This window comes from Castor canadensis, chromosome 16, assembly GCF_047511655.1.
Source record: "Castor canadensis chromosome 16, mCasCan1.hap1v2, whole genome shotgun sequence".
NCBI lineage: Eukaryota > Metazoa > Chordata > Mammalia > Rodentia > Castoridae > Castor > Castor canadensis.
Window position 1 is genome coordinate 11,628,640 of NC_133401.1, and position 19,481 is coordinate 11,648,120.

A 19,481-nucleotide genomic window follows, 5' to 3' on the forward strand; every position below is an offset into this window, starting at 1 on the left:
CTTCTCCTCCCACCCACCCCCCCATCATGGGCAACTCAAACTCCTTAACCAAGGGAGTAATGGGTGCAAACACATCAAAATGGCCTACTTCTTGACCCTCAACCTATTCATTTCATCACACCACCATTCCTTGCCTCCCAGGGCAAGTTCACTACAGCCACCTCGGACTTTTGTAATGGGAGACTCCAACCTAGTGCCATTCCAGTCTTCAATATACTGGGACTCAACTCAAACCTCTTCTCCAAGAGTAACTTCAAACTATTATTCACACCTCATTCCCAGCTCTTTCTCTACCTGTCAACCCACTGGCTCATCATGGAGTCCTCACACACACCTACCAATGCCTCTTCTCCTCTCTTAAAGCTCCTTCTAATGGCCTCCCTCTCCATCTTCTTCCACTCATATGAAGAGAGCAAAATGCAGATCAACTAGAACCCCTCCTTTCCTTCAAGTTAATGTGATGTCTCTTCCCCTCCATAGGGATCATCTTACTGTATGGGTCACAAATATATACATGCGTGCCTACTAACTGGATGGAAATTTGTACACTCATCTTAATTCCCCCAGTCTCATACACCATTAACACAGAAATAATCCCCATTCTGGTTGTTAGCTTGATATGTACAAAAGAGATATTGGCCTCACCCCCTTGGTGGTGGGACTGGGTCTTCTCACTAGAGTTGGAACAGGTTCAGCTGGACTAAAAGTATCAATTAGCCAGTTCCAGGAACTGTCAGAAGCCCTAAAAGAAAGCCTTAATGATATTGCCTTACAGATCTCTGCAATTCAAGACCAGATTAACTCATTAGTAGCAGTGGTCCTACAGAACAGTAGAGGACTAGATCTCCTCACAGTTAAAAAAGGCAGGCTATGCCTTTTCCTGGGATAGGATTGTTGTTTTGTTTTGGTTTTGGTTTTTTGTTTTTTTTTTTTACCAGTAACTCTGGTGTAGTCAGGGACAGGATAAAGAAACTCAAGGAGAAGGCACAACAGCTAACATCCTCACAACCTATTAATATTCTTTCCTCTTTGTATCTGTGGCTCATCCCACTGGCAGTCCCACTCATCCTTGTTTGTCTGGCCCTAATGTTCCTTCTATGTCTCATTAATATTCTTCAAAAACTTTTACAGGAATGTATTACCACTAACTCCTTGGCTACCTCAGGGGAGCAACTCAAGGCCATTATATTTCTACAAACTCTCCAGGCTTGACAAGAAAAAACCCTCACCCCTGGCCAGCCAGAAGTAGTCAGAATACAAACAGTGGCCCCCCACTCCATATATATAATATATATTTTATATATATATAATATATATATGCCTGAAATACTGGAATGTCAAGAAACACTGAAACAATGCAAATATGGCTACCTCAGATAAGAAGGCCAGAGAAAAACAACAGGACAGGCTGCTCAGACCAGATGATCCTCCCACCAAATGTCCAACACTTCCCTCCACTCTCCTCCCCAGCTGCCTTGCTTAATGCCCATCCCCTTTCAACCTCCCTTTTCCACTCACAGGGTGCTTAAAAACCCCAACCTGTGAGAAAGGCCTACTCTGATGGCCGAGGGCCCCTCTCACGCCTCTCTCTCCCAATAAAGGCCTGCTGCTTGTGAAGGTCGCAGATTCTTTCTCAGAGTCTGTCCTTCTCCTTTTCCTTAAGTGCCTCAGTTCTTTTCCCTCGTTTTCCTTTCATTTATACCTGGCGTTCAATTTGTGTAAATTCATCTAACTATAAGGTAATGATTTGTGCTCCTCTATGTCCTTATACTCCAGTACAAATTTACTTAACAAAAATTGTAGCTGGTGTTTGTATCCCTAGTACCAGGAGCACAGGTTTGGGGGACAAACCAAGGTTCCAATCCTGTTCTGCCATTTCTGCCATTTGTGACTGTTAACGTGGCTTCATGGCTTGATGTCCATTTCTTTCTCCATAAAAATCAGCCCCGATTCTATTTGTTCCAGTTCTTATGGAACTGCAGACTGGGCTTCCCACTCCAGGGTGGTGCCTTCTGGGCACAATCTTGGGGGTGGCTTATGAGAAGACCGTCTAAAAGACACTTTCCATGGAAACTGGAGGCCTCCTAAAAGACCCCTTTTATGGAATCCGGCCCAAAGCCACTCCAGTCCCCCAGTAAATGACAGAGCACTTGGCAGCTAGACTGTGCCCAACTCCTCAATCTCAAGAGCAATGTATCTGCGCCACCTACTGGACAACAGGCCCGCGAGCCGGTGCTGGGCAAGATGGCGCCATTGCTCACTACTGCGCACGCGCAAGACGCCAACCCTGTTCGCGCGCTCGCGGGAAACGCAGGGCGCCTAAGTGTGTCTTGGGGCGGAAGTTTTGCCGCACTTCATTCCATTGGGTTTGTGCAGCCCTCTCTCGGCGGTAGCTTAAACTACGTTTCCCAGGATCCTGTTGGCCGGAAACTTCCGCTGTCGTCAGCGGAAGCAGTGACTTGATTTGGCCCAGCCACACACAGGCGGGCTTGGTCACTATGGAGGAGATAGGCATCTTGGTGGAGAAGGCTCAGGTGCGGTGGGAATTTGGGTTTTGGGGCCGACCCGGGCTGGCGGGGTGAAGCTAGACCTTAGTGAGGGAGGCTAGGTGACTTTGAGGATCCCAGCCCGGCTTTGGGTGACTTCAGAGGCCGCAGTGTGGAGCTCTGTACCGTCCCGAGGCCTGTCTTGGTGGCCAAGTGGTTAGGACGGTGGCAAGGTTCAGGAAGCGAAGCGGGGGGTGTTGGGGGGTGGGTAGTGGCGTTAGAGGGTTTTCCGAGGCCTGGCTAGGGGTGATTATGGACATCGTTGACCTGTCGGGTTGGGGTTGAGTCTGGAGATGAGTGGTATATGGGACCTGGCCTTGGGATGTTGGTGCGGTGTGACTAGAGGAATGGCTGATGGTTGTGGCTTGATTGGGGAAGGCGTTGCGATATTACTTGTGGCTTGGCTGAGTAATGCATGTCCCTAATGTGATTTGGGAGTCTGACATGAGAAATCTTTGAGGTGAGGCACTGGTAAGGAGTTGATGGAACATTTAGATCCTAGTTAATGACATTGGGATCATGCTATGAATGGCTTATCAGAGCAGGTCCGTTTAGGAGGCAAGTTGAGAAAAAGGGCTTGCTTAGAGATCAGAAACCTATTTAGAGGGTTAAGTTTCCAGGATTTATTTGGAGGAACTGAATGATGTTGGGAGCCTGTTAGAAGTGGAGGACTTCATGATGAAGTGGGAAGGGGACTCATAAGGGAATTCTCTTTTTCAAATCTGAGTTCTTCCTCTTGGTCTAGGATGAGATCCCAGCACTGTCTGTGTCCCGGCCCCAGACTGGCCTGTCCTTCCTGGGCCCTGAACCTGAGGACCTGGAGGACCTGTACAGTCGCTACAAGGTATATTCAACCCCAATCTGAATCCTGCACAGGGCCTAACATCTCATGCTTCCCCTACTTTCTGCCTTGGCACAGCAAGGCCTAGAGTCATCTCTCTCCTCTTTGTGCTCACAGAAGTTGCAGCAAGAGCTGGAGTTCCTGGAGGTGCAGGAGGAGTACATCAAGGATGAGCAGAAGAACCTGAAGAAGGAATTCCTCCATGCCCAGGAAGAGGTGAAGCGAATCCAGAGCATCCCACTGGTTATTGGGCAGTTTCTGGAAGCTGTGGATCAGAACACAGCTATTGTGGGCTCTACCACAGGTGAGTGGAGAGGTGGGCAGGAGCACCTCAGTCACCTGTCCACTCAACACCTAATTCCTGCCATGTACCAGGAACTGGAGACTGACATGTGCTACATTACAGCTGTTGAGATAGGACAGTTTAATAGTGGTGATCTTCAAAGGATTTTGAGTGATCCAAAAGGAAAAATTATTTTACTTCGTAAGTGTCTGTCTTCTGCTGTTTTTTTGCTGCTTAGTTATATGTATATATACATACATATGTATAATACATGCACATAAGAGATTTGGCTCTGGTAAGGGCTTAGTATTTGGTAATTGCTACTATTAACTTAAGTCCAATCTTCTCTGGTGTCTTACCTGTTTTTTCCTGCTTCTGGCCTTTGCTTCTGTGAGCCAGGCCATCTTTTTATAAAGGTTCTGGGCAAAGGTGTGGTACTACCTGAAATTGTAGTGATGGGGTATGAGGAATTGAAGGGAGGGTGGCATCCAGGGTGAGGCCTGTATCTCTGAATGTGAGATTCAGGAGAACGGTGGGGCATTCCTTAAAAATGGCAACAGGGTAGAGGGGCAGGTTTGGAGGGAGGCAGTAAGAACTGTCTAGGACATTTCAGGGAGCTGTCTAGGAGACTATTGGACAGTCAAGTTGATGATCAGAAGATAGATTGCTGTGCATCTGTCTAACAAATTGGAGAGGAGAGATGGAGGCTGGGTGACCAGGAATCATGAGGAAACCTAGACAGAACATAGGGCTAAATCAGGGCAGAAGCCAGGAAAAGAAGGAGAAGGATTGTTGGAAAGAGACTTGGGAGGCTGGGTGGAAGGGTATAGTGATTGATGGGCTATGGAGAGAAGGGGAGAAAGGTCTAGGACAAGGCTCAGGGTTCTCTATGGGGACTTGGAGGTAGTAGGTGTCCTTGAGACAGATCTGGGAGGAGCAGCACAATTTTGGGAAAGATACAGGGATTATATTGGAACATGTTGAGTGAGAGATACCCAGGGGGAATTGTGCTGGACATCCAGAGCTGGAACTCAATATAGAGTCAGGGCCATAGACATACAAGGAAGTTATTAGTGTGAGTGTGAGGGATGGATTAGAAGAGGCAAGACTGGAGACTGAGAGGGGCCCATCTGTGTCTCAGCGAGCAATATTGGTGACCTGAAGGGTACAACTATGAAGTAAGGGAGAGGGTGGAAGGGACAGTTTTGAGGCCCTGGCAATTCTCATTTCCCCTCTTCCTTCTTGTTCCCAAAGGCTCCAACTATTATGTGCGCATCCTGAGCACCATTGATCGGGAGTTGCTCAAGCCCAATGCGTCAGTGGCCCTTCACAAGCACAGCAATGCCTTGGTGGATGTGCTGCCTCCTGAGGCTGATAGCAGCATCATGATGCTCACCTCAGGTTAGGGGGGAGGGTAGGACCGAGGATTCCCAAGGGGCCCTGTGTTCTAGGCTGGAAGCCCCAGCTCTGCTCTCCCACCAGACCAGAAGCCAGACGTGATGTATGCAGACATCGGAGGCATGGACATCCAGAAGCAGGAGGTGCGGGAGGCTGTGGAGCTTCCGCTTACACACTTCGAGCTCTATAAGCAGGTGAGGTAGCAGGGCAGGGAAAGACCCCACTGGATCTGGGGTTGGTGACAGGACTGTAGACTCATCCTTTCCCCACCTCTGGGTTTCAGATTGGCATTGATCCTCCCCGAGGTGTCCTCATGTATGGCCCACCTGGCTGTGGGAAGACCATGTTAGCAAAGGCTGTGGCACATCACACAACAGGTGAGCCTTTTGCCCCTCACCTTGCTCCCTGCCTGCTCATCCTCCAAAGGAAATGGAATAGCACAGGAACTACAAACACGGGCTCTGGAGTCATAGTCCAGGTATGCCTCTTACTGGCTGTGTAATCCTAGACAAATGACTTCAAGTCCTTATGCTATAGGGGCTAGGCAGAGATTTAGAAAACAATGGCTTGCATGTTGACAAGGAGTCACATCTTGTGATCACAAGAATCACAAAAATGACTTGTGACATACAGCAGGGTCTTGCTGACAAAAATAATAGCCTCAATCTGATCATCTAAAGCCAAAACCCCACCCTGCTCTACATGTGGAGTTGATGGTCCAGTTTCCAGAAGTTAATGACATTTGACCCTGTTTCCCAGGACAACTACCCCCATGTGTGCAGAGACAATAAAAACTTGAGGTCTTAGGACCTCCAGCACAATGCTCTTTCTTCAGTCTGCCTACCCTCCCATCAGGATGGTACACTTTTGTTTTTAGGACAAAAACTTACTTATATACAAAGTTCTTTTTTTATCCAAAAATGCTTTTTTGAAAAAAAAAAATCTCATCTTCTATTTATTGGTTTTTAACCTTATTCGTTAACCCAAATTATATATATGATAGAATGAAACAAAGATCACCTGTCCACATATAGCTGCAGCTATTAGGTAAACTTTACTGTCACTAGGATTTTTCAAAGTTGTTTACAAATTTTTTTCCTCTGGTCTTACATGAGTCTAAGAGTTACAGAATATTATATTCTACCAGGACTGGCTAAGATAATAAAACTTCCACATGACCTTGACCAGCAAAACTTAGTACAAGCCAGAGAAGTCAGAAGGGAAAGAAAATACACAATGAACCCCAAATCTTTACATGGTAACCCTGTAGTTGCAATTTGGGAAACAAGTATCTGGTCTTTCTTGGCCCAGGAGAGAGAAGGAATAAGTTTCTACTGTTGTGCAAGTTTTGCAAGAAAATAGTACACAATGAGAGCAAAACTAAAAAGGTGGTCCTTCCATCTTGATAAGGAATCAGGTATGACTACCAGAATCAGAAAAAGTCACCACTCCTAAGTGGGGGTCTCCTTCAGTCTCCTGGCTTGGCTTGCCAAAATATGTCACCAGATGCAGGTCACTCATTCTGGGGGCCAGAGAGTTCTGGGTCTCATCAGAGAAAAACTCAACAGTAGACATATAGGAGACTTAAACAGGAACAGGTTTGCAAAGCAAAGCAAAAATGTACCCTCCAGATGGAAGGATGGCAGGCTGAAAAAGGAGCACTCTAGGCTAGGTGCTGTGGCTCACATCTGTAATCCCAGCTGCTTGGGAGGCAGAGATGAGAAGGATTATGATTCAAGGTTAGCAAGACCCCATCTCAACCTATAAGCTTGGCATAGTGGTTCATACCTGTCATTCCAGCTATGTGGGAGGCATAAATAGGAGGATTGAAGTCCAGGCCAGCATGAGCAAAAATGTGAAACTACTAACAAAAATAGCTAAAGCAAACAAAGCTGCAAGTGTGGCCAAAGTGGTAGAGGGCCCTGAGTTCATTCCCCGTACTTCCAAAAAAAAAGCACTGTGCTGGAGGTCCCAACACCTCAAGCTTTTATGGTGGTCTATGCTGGGAAATGGGGTCATGTGTCATTAACTTCTGGAGACCAGGCTGCATGTCATCTGTTCCACATGTGGGGCAGGGGAAGTCTGGGGCCTTCGGTGGTCAGACTGAGGCTATTGTTTTTGTGGACCTTGGGGCCTGTGGGTCAGCAAGACCGTGCTGAATGTCACAAGTCCTTCAGTTAATGTCAGCAGTCCAAGATATGCTTACTTACACAAGTCATGATTCGTAGCCCTCAGGTTTTCTGACTCTCAGCCTAGCCCCAGCTGGGCATGGTAGTACATGCCTGTAATCCCAGCATTCAGGAGGTAGAGGCAGGAAGGTCAAGAGAGCTTAAGGCCAACCAGGGCTATGTAAGGATTCCATTTCACCAAAAAGAAAAAGAAAAGGCCCTAATTCCATGGGGTGATTATGAGGTGTTAATGAGATAATGCAATATTTTTCTTAGGGTGAGTTGTGTGTTGTGACTTGTTAGTGGACTGAAGCTGAGGGGCAAGTGGTTGGAGGTAAGAAAGGGGACAGTCTGTGCAATAGTCAATACTCCAGGGAAGCAGAAGGGCAGTGGGATTGCCCTGGAAGAAGTGTTGATCCAGCTTGTATAGTAAGCCTCTCAGGAAGGGACTCACAGAGGAAGCAAGGTGTGAGAAGTCTGCCAGCCACACAGATTGGGAGAGTGCATTCCAGACAGAATGTAGCCTGTGCAAAGGCCCAGAGGTGAGAAAGAATTCATTTAAAAACTCATGAGTAGATTACCTGCCAGTAGAGCAGGGACCTGTTGCTTTTGTTCTTTCCTGTTTCTGGTGTCCAGGGACAACTGTGGTAGATACTTAGAGATAGTGTTCTTGAAAGACTGACTGAGGTAAAGGCTGTGTTTGGCAGGGTTTAGGAGGTGAGGCTGAAGAGATCATGAGGGCTCTGAATATAAACAGTCTCAGACTACTTACAGTCTAAAAGAATTCTGCCTGCCAATTAGAAGACTTGGATTTCATGACAGCTAATGTTAAGCCTTGTGCACAGTTTGTAGGACAGAATACTCAATGTGTAGAAGTGTCAAGATTTACTAATTAGGAGTTGTGGTTGGTGCTGGGCACAGTGGCTCATGCCTGTATTCGTAGCTACTGAGGAGGCAGAGATCAGGAGGATCACCATTCAAAGCCATCCCAGGCAAATAGTTCATGAGACCCTATCTCGAAAAAACCCATCACGAGAAAGGGTTGGTAGGTTTAGGCCCTGAGTTCAAGCCCCAGTACCACCATAAATAAATATTTTTTGAAAATAACTTTAGAGAAAATGATTTTAGAGAATTCCTGTGTGCCCTTCACCTAGGTTCCTTAGTGTTACTCTTATATAACCATAGTACAATTATGAAAAGTAAGAAATTAATGTCAACACAATACTTTGAAGTATAGATTTCCTTCATATTTCATCAGAGTCCCACCAGCGTCCTTGTTCTGTCCAGAATTCCAGTCCAGACAAACAAGCTTAGCTGCATTGGAACAGAAGTTGCACACTTGCTTTGTGTTCTTTGTTCTTAGTGAATTTGGAGGTGCCTCATCATTAAGTATTGGGCCAAAAAAATGATGTATTTAGAGTTCATGATGTGGTCTGCTGTGTCTCTGTGGGGCCCAAGCAGATGGCTGGTCCTTGGGGCTGGATTTAGGTTCACCCTGTGCCTGAGAATGACCCAGCTGCTAGGAGCAAGTGTCCAAGGAACAGGTTGTCTTCAGGAATTCCCAGTTTCAGTTAAAGCAGAAGGGTCCCCAGAGGATACTCATCTCCATCTGACCCTTGTCATTCTCCCATCAGCTGCATTTATCCGGGTTGTGGGCTCGGAGTTTGTACAGAAGTACCTGGGTGAGGGCCCCCGCATGGTCCGGGATGTGTTCCGCCTGGCCAAGGAGAATGCACCCGCCATCATCTTCATAGATGAGATTGATGCCATTGCCACCAAGAGATTCGATGCCCAGACTGGGGGTGAGTGATGCCCAACAGGTACCGGGTCTCGGGCAGGCTTGTTGTAGGGCATGCGCTGGACTGACTGTATTTGCATACTCTCAGCTGACAGGGAGGTCCAGAGAATCCTGCTGGAACTGCTGAATCAAATGGATGGATTTGACCAGAATGTCAATGTCAAGGTTTGAAGTTTAAGATGGACAAGGGGAGGCGTGGCACAGGAATCAGGGAAAGGGAAGCTGGTTAGTGCGGACTGGGTGTCATGACAGCAAAGACTGCATAGGGAAGGCAGATGTTGAGCTAGCCTCTCTTGGTACCAGGTGATCATGGCCACAAACAGAGCAGATACCCTGGATCCAGCCCTGCTGCGGCCAGGGCGCCTGGACCGTAAAATTGAATTCCCACTCCCTGACCGCCGCCAGAAGAGGTTGATTTTCTCCACCATCACCAGCAAGATGAACCTCTCTGAGGAGGTTGACTTGGAAGATTGTATCCTGCTCTGGAAGTAAGGGGAAATGAGGATCTGTCTTCATCTCTGCCTCTGCTACCACCACCAACACCACACTGTGCAGGGGGGAACCAAGATCTAGGGAGGAGGGATGGTCACCACGATGACCCTAGGATGCCTTCCAGCTCCAGGCATTTACCCCATCATGTAGGGAATGGTTTCCTTAACTCACCTGCTGCAGATGTGGCCCGGCCAGATAAGATTTCAGGAGCTGATATCAACTCTATCTGTCAAGAGGTGAGCAATGGTTTCTCTCTGATTCAAGCAAGGGGTGTATGAAGTCCTTTCCCCTTCCCAGAGACCACTGTGCTCAGTCCTGTCCCTTGTTGCATCCCTGGGGTCTTGGGCCCTGTCTCTTCCTCCACCATCACAAGTAGAGTTTAATTCCTGTCTCTCAACAGAGTGGAATGTTGGCTGTCCGTGAGAACCGCTACATTGTCCTGGCCAAGGACTTCGAGAAAGCATACAAGACTGTCATCAAGAAGGATGAACAGGAACATGAGTTTTACAAATGATCCCCCTGCCCCATACACCACCCCACATCACACGGCCGGGGCTTCTGTCACCTCCCTAGGTACCTCTATCCCCAAACCTAGTTTTCTTTTCTTTTTACCCAGGATTTGTTTGTTCAATAAATGGACTGGATTGAATCTGTTTAATTTCTTCTTGGAAGTTAAACTCCTTTGGAGAACTTGAACCTTGGATAGCATCCACTGGGTCCCAGCTGATCTGACAGATAAGCGGGTGAGGTACATGGCCCAGATTGCAGCTTGAGAGAGAAGCAACGAATTTAAACCAGATGACTTCAAAAATGTAGAGAAAGGGATGGAAAATGAATCTCATACAGAAGCTTGACCATGGAGTAAAGCCCAACCCTCATTTCCCACAGACCATTTGGGTTTTCAGTGATTCCTGCCTTCCTTACACTCTGAAGTAGTATTAAGGACAGACAGCTCTACAGAGATCCAGAGCAGAGCATGGATATGGAGTGAGGGAGGAGGTTGAATGCCCTGGTTCTGTGAATGTTTCTGGCTGTTGTCTCTTTCACCTGTGTCACAGCACAGATGCGTTTGGTTGCTAAGCAGTTTCCTCCAGTCCTCACTGGCATCCCAGTGCTCATGCTTGTCCATATGCTCAGGGGCAAGTCCCTGAAGTGTTCTCTGTCCTGGCTGGGCACATTGAGTCTTTGTTGGGCATGTTGCTCTGCGTCTGGAGAACTGTGACATCTGGCATAACTCAGGGAAGTCACATGTAACTTGTAAATCCTTTTCCGTGTTTCTTTAATGCCTGAGACTTTCCCTTCAGTTTGTCTTTGTGACTGCTGGGGTTCCATTTCTGGTTAAAGCTTTGCTCATCTTCATTACTCACAATTCCTCATTCTTGATTACCTGTACTATATCCTGTGATCATTCATCACCTGCTCATCCATTTAGCCGCCATTTAATATGGTTTTGAAGACTGTGTGTAATCTGATCTCTGCTTTTGATGGGACTGGGGCTAACTCAGGGCTTTATGCTTGCAAAGCAGGCACTCCACCATTTGAGCCACACCTCCAGTCCCCCTGCTCACCGCTTACCCTGTCTCTGAGCCCATCATCCAAATACTGTCAAGGCATCCCAGCCTTGGAGAGCCTGAAGGTGTGAACTCCCTCTAGCCTTTTGCATATGCACTTCCTTAGCCTGCTTAAGAGTATCCATCCATCTGTACCCTGTCAATTCTCACTCTCTTGATATCATTTAGACATCTCCCTTTGGACAACTTCCCTGGCCCCCCAAAATGAGGAAGGAGTTCTTTACCTGTGCTCCCTGCACCTGTTCATGCTCTGCTCAGCCAAGCTTCCATGGTGTTAGACTTCCTTGTTCCCCTCTAGGCTGGAATCTACTCTAGTCAGGGATATGGCTTGATCACAGTTCAACCTTCCTGGCCTACACATGGTAGACATTCAGTGGATGTTTCTTCAAAAAAATATGTGAGTATACATTTGGAATTAAGGAGGGAGGAGGGCATAAGGAAAAATAATTGGAGAGTAGCAGCTTTCCAAGTGCTGGGATTATAGGTCTTTGCCATCACACCTGGCTAGAGTGAACTTGTTTTGTTTTACTTTGTTATGTTATCAGAGCAGCCTTGATGTTGGTATTCTGTGAGATTGTCTGTGCCCAACAGAAGATTAATGTGACTTTGCAGTATCAGGACAGCTTTTGGCTAGTGCAGTACAGATAGTTTGCTGAGCAGCCTGGCTACTGTCTCACATCTTAGAAGTGAAGTTTTTGAAGCAGGTGTTTCCTTGCCAAGGAAAACATGCACCTCTTTCCTCTGTTGCACTCTGCAAAAGCAAGGGGAAATGAATATATATATATATATATATATATATATATATATATATGCACTTGTTTTTAATTATAAAAAACAGCACACTGTGTGCACAAAATATAAATTTATAATGAAACAGTGTATTACACATTTGTGTGAACATCATCCAAGGACTTGGTGATTTCCACTAAACTGAATATCCACTGAAAAAATGAAGATGCCTTAAAAGGGGGAAAAAAAGCAAGCAAAATGATTTGCGAGTTCCAGAGAAATTCATGCAGTCATTAAGGTATCTGGAACTCAGAGGTAGACATATGCTGATTCCCAAAGTGTGTTCTGAAGATGGCTTTTGTGTTTTCACATTTATATGTTTCTGCTTTTGTTTTTCCAACACTGGTAGACTGAAGTGTGAGGATCTGGGAGTCCCACAAAAACAGATGGTTTGAGCCGTTAGCTTTGGGTACTGTTTCAACTGAGGGTGTTTAGGCAGCACCCTCTTCACGCTTCACCTCATGCCCAGAAAGGAGGTTTTGTTTTGTTTTGGTATGGTTTTTTTTTTTTTTTTTTTTTGAGACAGGTCTTACATACCGCAGCCCAGGCTCAAACTTTAGATCATCTTGCCTCTACCTCCCAAGTGCAGCACCACCATGCCCAACCTAAGCAGGGGCACCATCCCACCCTTCCCATCAATGTTCAGCCAGTTGGTGAGAGACCAGCTCAAAAGCCAGCCAATCAAAACACAGAAAGATCAGAGGAGCCCAAGAGTTTCAATGAAGCAGTAGAGGAAGGCACTGTAACAGCTAGAGGGTGGGCTCCTTCAGGAGGAGGAGGGTCCTAACAAATTGAATCTTGTAACCCACAAGGATTGATACCTTTGGATTCATCAAAAATGCTGGCCAACCCCCCATCAAAGTAATTAATGCACATGCATCCACTTTTGTTTATCCATCTCTTCAACTGTTCTCTGTCTCATACTTCAGATTTCTCTGTTCTTTTTCCACTTGCCAATTTTACCCACATGTTCTGGAAAGAAAAAACTCGGACTGGTCCCTTCCTTTAGGGAACTGTTTAATGGAAGAATGATTCTTGTCGATCATGGAAAGTGCCGTGGAGGAAAAATTGTAGGGAGAGCTACCCTCTGGGCTCCCTGAGAAGGGAGAGCTGGGAAAGGAAATGTTCAAAATGAACATCTTGTACTAGAGAAGAAGGAAGTACTTAAAAGAATGGCAGGACGTGTTACAAGGACAGGGTGGAAGGGCTGTGGAGCTCCTGCCTAGCAAACATGAAACCCTGAGTTTAAACTCCAGTACCGCCAAATGGAAACCAGATCAAAGGGACTTCTATTGACCAAAAGCTGGCATGATTTGAGCACAAAAATAGTGCTAGTTACAGAGCATGGGTCAAACCTTAATCAGTTAAAAAAAAAAAAAGTGTGATGAGGAACCAGAAGTTTATGTTGTTGCAAATACCCTTAAAAAGGTTTTATCTATATGAAAAAAGTCCAACATTAATCATCAGATAAATGCAAATGAAGCCACAGTGACAAGATGTCATCTATTGGAATGGCTACTATCAAAAAGACAAAGATTGGTGTGGCTCATGCTGTCATTCCAGCTAAGCAGGAGGTGTAAATAGGAGACCAGGCCAGCCACAACAAAATGGGGAGTCCTGAAAATATAAAATAACTGAATAACTGAAAGTGAAAAATAACTAAGGCAAAAAGGGCTGGGGGTGTGGCCCAAGTGATAGAGTGCCTGTATAGCAAGAATGAGACACTGACTTCAAACACCAGTAGCACAAAAAGAAAAAAGACAAGAAAACAAGTGTTGGAGAGAATGGGAACCTTTGTATACTGTTGGTAAAAATGTAAATTGGTACAGTTATTATGGGAAACAGTGTGAAAGTTCTCAAAAAAAATTAGAAGTATCTTGTGACCCACTATTGGGTATGTATCTAAAGAAAGGAAATCAATATTTCAGAGATATTTGTGCTCCCGCGGACTAGTAGCATTATTCACCATAATTAATGTATGAAAACCTAAATGTTAATAAGGGAAATGTTTTATATTTGATAGTAGAGCATTATTCAGCCTGAAAGAAGGGAGGAAATGCCATTTGTGACCACATGGATAAAGGGGTGAAAAGAAGACAGCCTGCCAGTACACGCATGCTTTCTACTTCTTGGCTTCAATGAGGTGAGGAACTTTCCTCCAACAGGCCCTTCTGCCACATGGACTGAGACCTGAAATCATGACCAAAATCAGTCAATACTCCCTTAAGTTGTCTGCCCTGGTATTTGGTCACAATGACATAAAACACAGTAAGCATACCTCACATGACAGTCTATATACTGCTAACTTGTTGAAAATGTCTCCTTTGATCGCGGTACCGAAAAGCAGCAACATGACAAATGTCATCACAAAATCTGCACAGACTAGGGGACATGTCACAATGGCACAGATCATTCTGCACCCATCCCAGATGACTCACTGTCTTCAGTGTCAGCCTTAGAAGAATAGGCAGATGAAGAAGTGTAACTTTCAGCTAGATGTTCAGTCAGAATGGTGGTACATGACAGTAATCCCAGCACTTGGGAGACTGAAGCAAGAGGATCATGAGTTTGAGGCCATCCTGGGCTTCATGAGACTGATCATGTCTAAAAAACAGATGATGGTGATGGTGCTCAGTGTCTTGACTTGCCCTCACACTTGGGCATCTTCCCTTTTCAGGATCTTCAGGTGCATGCACTTTCTTATGTGGTAAGATACTGTTACCTAGAGGCTAGAGATTGTAAGCAAAATGCGAAATGTAGCAAAAGTAATAAAAAGTTTAGTAAAGGAAGGATACATTTTTACAGAGGAGAGTGGATTGTATCAGAGAGATCAGTCACACACTTTTTGTGTCCCAGCTTTATTGGCATTTCAGGGGAAGTTTTTAGAAAGCCTTTTATAAATTTGTCAAGACAATATTGGGTTTTCTATTTTATAATATTGTCAAGGCAGTATTGAGGTTTTTTTAAATCAATTATATCTTATGACACTCCTTTTATGACATGTTTTAGCCTTTTGGTTTTGCCCTTGTCTATTTTGGATCAGTCTTTTAAAGTATCATGTAAAACCCTTTTTTATCCAGAGAATGTCTTTTCACTTACAACTTTGTTTCCTCATGTCCTACCATATTTCATTAGTTGTATCTCAGTATGAACCCTTACACAGTTCTTCTGTGACATGCTTTTACTCTTCTGACATTGCCCTTGTCTTCCTGTTTCTATTTTTGGAAAAAGCTTTTGGGTTTAGGACAAAACCTTATTAGCACTTAAAATCCTTATTCCCCCAATTTTTATGACCTTTTTGTATCTCCTTATCTCCTTACTTTTTTTTTAAAACCTTGTCATCTTTTCACACATGACTGTAGATAGTATGTAATATTTGCTGCTGCTTAGATTTTTTAAAAGGATGTCTTTACACAGTTTTCCCTTCTTTGGTCCTATATGAGTCTAAGAGTTACAAAATATAGCTGGGCTCAGTGACTCACACTTGTAATCCTAACTCCTGGTGAGGTGGAGATGAAAAGAATTGTGGCTCCAAGGAAGCCCAGGCAAAGCTATTGAGGCCCATCTCAATCAAAAGTTGGGCTTGGCAGTGGGCACCTGTGAGGATAGCTGTCTGAGACAGGCCCTAGGCAAAAAAAAGTAAAAGAGGGTTAGGCCTGGCTCAAGTGGTGAAGCACCTGCCCTAGCAAGTGCAAGGCCATGAGTTCAAACCCCAGTACCACACACACACACACACACAAAGTTACAAAATGTTATATTCCAGCTAAGATAACAAAACTTTGAAATAAGCCAGGAGCTGGTGGATCACATCTGTAATCCTGGCTACCTTGGGAGGCTGAGATCAGGAGGATCAGCCTAGGCAAATACTACATGAGACCTGAGCTCCAAAATAGGCAGAGGAAAATGGACTGGAGGTTTAGTTCATGGAGTTCGAGCACCTGGTTTGAAGCCCTGAGTTCAAACCCCAGTCCCACCAAAAAGAAAAAAAAAAACAAAAACAAACCAAAACACTTTCGAATGACCTTAAATACCAAAACTTAATACAAACAAAAAAAGGCAGAAGGGAGAAAAAAATAGACAAAGAACCTAAAATCTTTACATGTCAACCCTGTAGTTATAGTTTAGGATACAAAAGGCAAATTAATAGGTAATTATTTGGTCTTTTTTTTTTTTTTGATGGGACTGAGGTTTGAACTCAGGGCCTCATGCTTGCTAGGCAGGTGCTCTACCACTTGAGCCACTCCACCAGCTTATTTGGTCTCTTTAGACACAGGACAGAAGAGAAGCAAATCTCCACTGTTTAAGTTTTGTAAGATAATAGTCCAGAATGAGAGAACTAAAAAGGAGGTCACTCTAATGAATCAGGTTAGTTTACCAAAATCAGAGGAAAATTAAGTCACCTCCTCCTGAGCAGGGGCCCTGAGTCTTCTGATTTGGTTTGCCAAAATACATCACCAGATTTGGGCAACTGGGTAGGAGAGCCAAACAGTTTTTGATATGGACACAGAGACTTAAACAGAAACATGCTTATTCATATAAGCAATCACAAGAGAAAAATAATCCTCTGGATGAGCAGGTTGACAGACTCAAAAAAAAAAAAAAAAAAAAAGAGTGCTGCTCTGGAGTTCCAAAACCTCAAGCTTTTATTGGGGCCTTAGACGTGGGGTGGTCAGTCCTGGAAGAGTGAGCTATGTGCTAGTAACTTAGAGACTGGGCTCTGTGTCATCAACTTCTCCCACATATTGGGTGTGGGGGGTGGCCTTGTATTGTCAGACTGGGGCTTTTATTTGACCCTGCTGTATGTCACAAGCCATTCCAGTAACGTCAGCAGTCAGGATGTGATTCCTTATCAACATCCAGCCCATAGTTCTCAGCCATCAGATTTCCTAGCTTTCTGCCTAGCCACTATATCAATATGAGGTCCAAGTGCAGTTGCTTAGTACTGCAGCTCCTTTTGTTGAGTCAGTGCCATATCCAGCTAGGACAATCTTGGAACCCAGTGCCCTGCAAGAAAAAGCTGAGTGGCACCACACCAGAACTGAGCTTGGTGTCCTCAGGGTCCCAACACCTGCTTAAATTTATATAGATAATTGTGAGCTTGTACCGTTATTGTTGGTTTCAATCCTGTTTCACAGGGGTCTCACTTTTCTCCCTTTCCCTGTTTGTAATACCCTGCTCTGACAGGGAGAAGCCTGACTCACTTTACCAGATCAATTTCCCTATGACTAATAAACTCTCAACACTGCTGCCATCCCCTACCCCATGCATAGGCTTACTCACCCCACTTGAGGTTTGACACTCACCAACTCTTACCCCACCCACATGAACATTACCAACACCTCCATTTGGGGTCCCACACCCAATGTTGCACAGCATTCACACTCAGTACCTGTTTGGACTCTGAAAGCCATGCTAGGATGTTTGGTGTGGACTTTCTCCTTACCCTGCTCATTCTAGTGATACCTTACTGGCCCATTTTACCACTTGGAATTTCTCGTATAAGGCTCTGCCACCCTGCACTATACCATCCCCTGCATGAAATTTCTTCCTTGCAGTGCTAAGGTCTGAGTCATTGCTGTGAGCAATGACCTTATAGTTTTAGAGCTGAATTTTTCAAGAAGGGGAGAAGGAGGGCAAAATGTTTCATCATTTGAAATAAAGCAAGTAGTTCTCTGGTGGACTAACTTACATAGTCTCAGACATGTTCCTGTGTTCATTCACTACACAACCATCTCACATTCAAATTACACACGAAGACATGCAAACTGATGAGGACTAGTCAGGGAGTTAGGAAACCTGACGACTAAGAACCATGGCTTGGTTGTTGATAAGGAACCACAAACACACTGCTGATGTTAACAGATTGGCTTGTGACACACAGCAGGGTCTTGCTGACTGCAGTTCCCTGGAGCCCACAGAAAATAACAGCCCTAGTCTGACCCCATTCAAGACCCAAAATTCCCCTCGCCTGACATGTGGGAGGAGTTGATGACATACAGCCCAGTCTCTTAAGAGCTAATGACACATACCCCAGTTTTCCAGGACTGACCACCCCCATGTCTGCAGACCCCAATAAAAGCTTGAGGTCTTGGGACTTCATCACAGTGTTCCTTCTTGAGTCCGCATGCCTTCGGTAGAAGCTTTGCTTTACATCAATAAACTCCAACCCTCATATACTCACAGCAGCAGTACTCCATGTGTCCTAATAAACCGCACTGAAAATCTCCAAACCACTTGCAGTCACAGGTGCAGTCGATCCCATAACCCTTACAGTGACAGATACACGCTCACAGGTGCAAAGGGCCACACACTCGTGTTTAAAATACACATTTCCCAGGCACTGCTACTACCCAGGGGAAGAAAGAGACAAAATTCCGCTTTAAGGAGCTTGCGCTTAGTCCCGTGTCTCTCCGAGTCCGGGTCGTAATCATGGAGGCACTCAGCCGTCGCCACTCATGCATTGTGACCAGGATCGGTTAACCGATCCACGTCAGAACGAGACGGTCCCCAGGTGTAAATTCTCAGCTTTCCCTACCAGTGTTTGAGAAGTAGGAGGGGCTGCCAGTCCAATACGCGCCTGGGCCTGCGCAGAGCCTCCAGTTTTCGCCTGTGGACTACATTTCCCAGAAGCCCCATGGGCGGCGTTCGCCTGGCGCTAGGAGCGCTTTCCGATGCGTTCTTGAGGAAGTGCCCAGCCATCTGGAGAGTCAGTGGCGCCGGGAAAAGAAGTCAGCTCTAGGTGAGGCGGAGCGGGACTCTCGGGGAACAGTGTGCACGGGGCTGGCTTTCTGTGTGAGGAGCCCCGGGGCGCGGACGTGGCGTATGATGTCCCGGCCTCACGCCTCTGGAGAAGAGCGGTTGTGTGTCCAAGTGTGACAGTGGGTCCGCGGGTGGCCGTGCGTCTTAAGGCGGGGAGGGAGGGGGTTGGACCTCGGTGACCCCGCCCAGGGTGCAGTTGTGAGGCTGAGACTGGTGCTTGGCGCTTTTTGGTGCATGTCACCGAGCCGCGCGCGGCTTTCTCCGTCCTCTCTCCTCAATGGCAGTGTCCCTAAGAAGAGAGTCAAACGTTGGGCGTTACAATAGAGGTTTCCAGAAAGAAGGCACAGACCGGGGCTCGCGGGGGTGCTTTAAGTTAGAAATGTCCCCGAGACGGACTCCTGGGACGACATGATGGGGAGTCCCCTCTTGGAGGGGCCGTGGGGCGCCCACCGCTTTCCCGGACCTCGGATGTGGGAATCCCAGCCTCCCCTCACATCTGGCCGTGTGTGTGACGTCAGGGCAGATGTGGCCCTGGGGGAGGTTTTCCTCGGTCGCCTGTGTGTCTCCTGATTTCCTTCTCCCCAGGTCCTGCCATTCTCAACTAAAATAAAGTCCAGAGGAGGGGGAATTGTGGGACATCTACAAATCCAGGTCCGTGTGAGTGTCTGTTTCTTCTTTGTTCATAAAATGCATTGTGTCTTTAGGACACGGGAACATTTACTTTTCTGTTCCTGAAATGGGAACCTGTCCTTGGCCTTTCTTCCCGGTGACTGATGGAGCGTACTGTAGATCACTCAGTTTCTTCCCTGGTCTCCAAATGCCCCCTCCTCATTTTT

General features: G+C 45.9%; 2 protein-coding genes and 1 non-coding gene across 3 annotated transcripts in view; 2 read left to right on the top strand and 1 right to left on the bottom strand.

Moving 5' to 3' along the window:
- Positions 1-2,378: 2,378 nt before the first annotated feature.
- On the top strand, positions 2,379-10,175 carry Psmc4 (proteasome 26S subunit, ATPase 4). Its single transcript, XM_020181828.2, has 11 exons — positions 2,379-2,534; positions 3,292-3,390; positions 3,505-3,691; positions 4,925-5,071; positions 5,153-5,262; positions 5,352-5,445; positions 8,871-9,038; positions 9,123-9,199; positions 9,338-9,506; positions 9,707-9,762; positions 9,927-10,175. The coding sequence occupies exons 1-11, from the start codon at positions 2,499-2,501 to the stop codon at positions 10,038-10,040; spliced, it is 1,257 nt and encodes a 418-aa protein (XP_020037417.1). The 5' UTR covers positions 2,379-2,498; the 3' UTR covers positions 10,041-10,175.
- A 5,885-nt stretch (positions 10,176-16,060) lies between these two features.
- Positions 16,061-16,133, bottom strand: Trnaa-agc (transfer RNA alanine (anticodon AGC)). The gene has a single exon. It is a non-coding gene; the product is annotated as a tRNA-Ala (tRNA).
- Positions 16,134-18,529: 2,396 nt separating this feature from the next.
- The window catches only part of LOC109697928 (uncharacterized), a 32,055-nt gene continuing 31,103 nt past the window's right edge, over positions 18,530-19,481 (top strand). Inside the window, 2 exon segments of the mRNA XM_074058704.1 lie at positions 18,530-18,625; positions 19,231-19,296. The gene's annotated coding sequence lies outside the window, so the exon portion shown is untranslated.

Bases quoted from the DNA above. Each gene is read 5' to 3' on its own strand.
- Psmc4 (XM_020181828.2), top strand. From the start codon at position 2,499: ATGGAGGAGATAGGCATCTTGGTGGAGAAGGCTCAG. The intron at 5,263-5,351 runs GTGAGGTAGCAG...TCTGGGTTTCAG, and splicing joins ACTTCGAGCTCTATAAGCAG to ATTGGCATTGATCCTCCCCG. The intron at 5,446-8,870 runs GTGAGCCTTTTG...TTCTCCCATCAG, and splicing joins TGTGGCACATCACACAACAG to CTGCATTTATCCGGGTTGTG.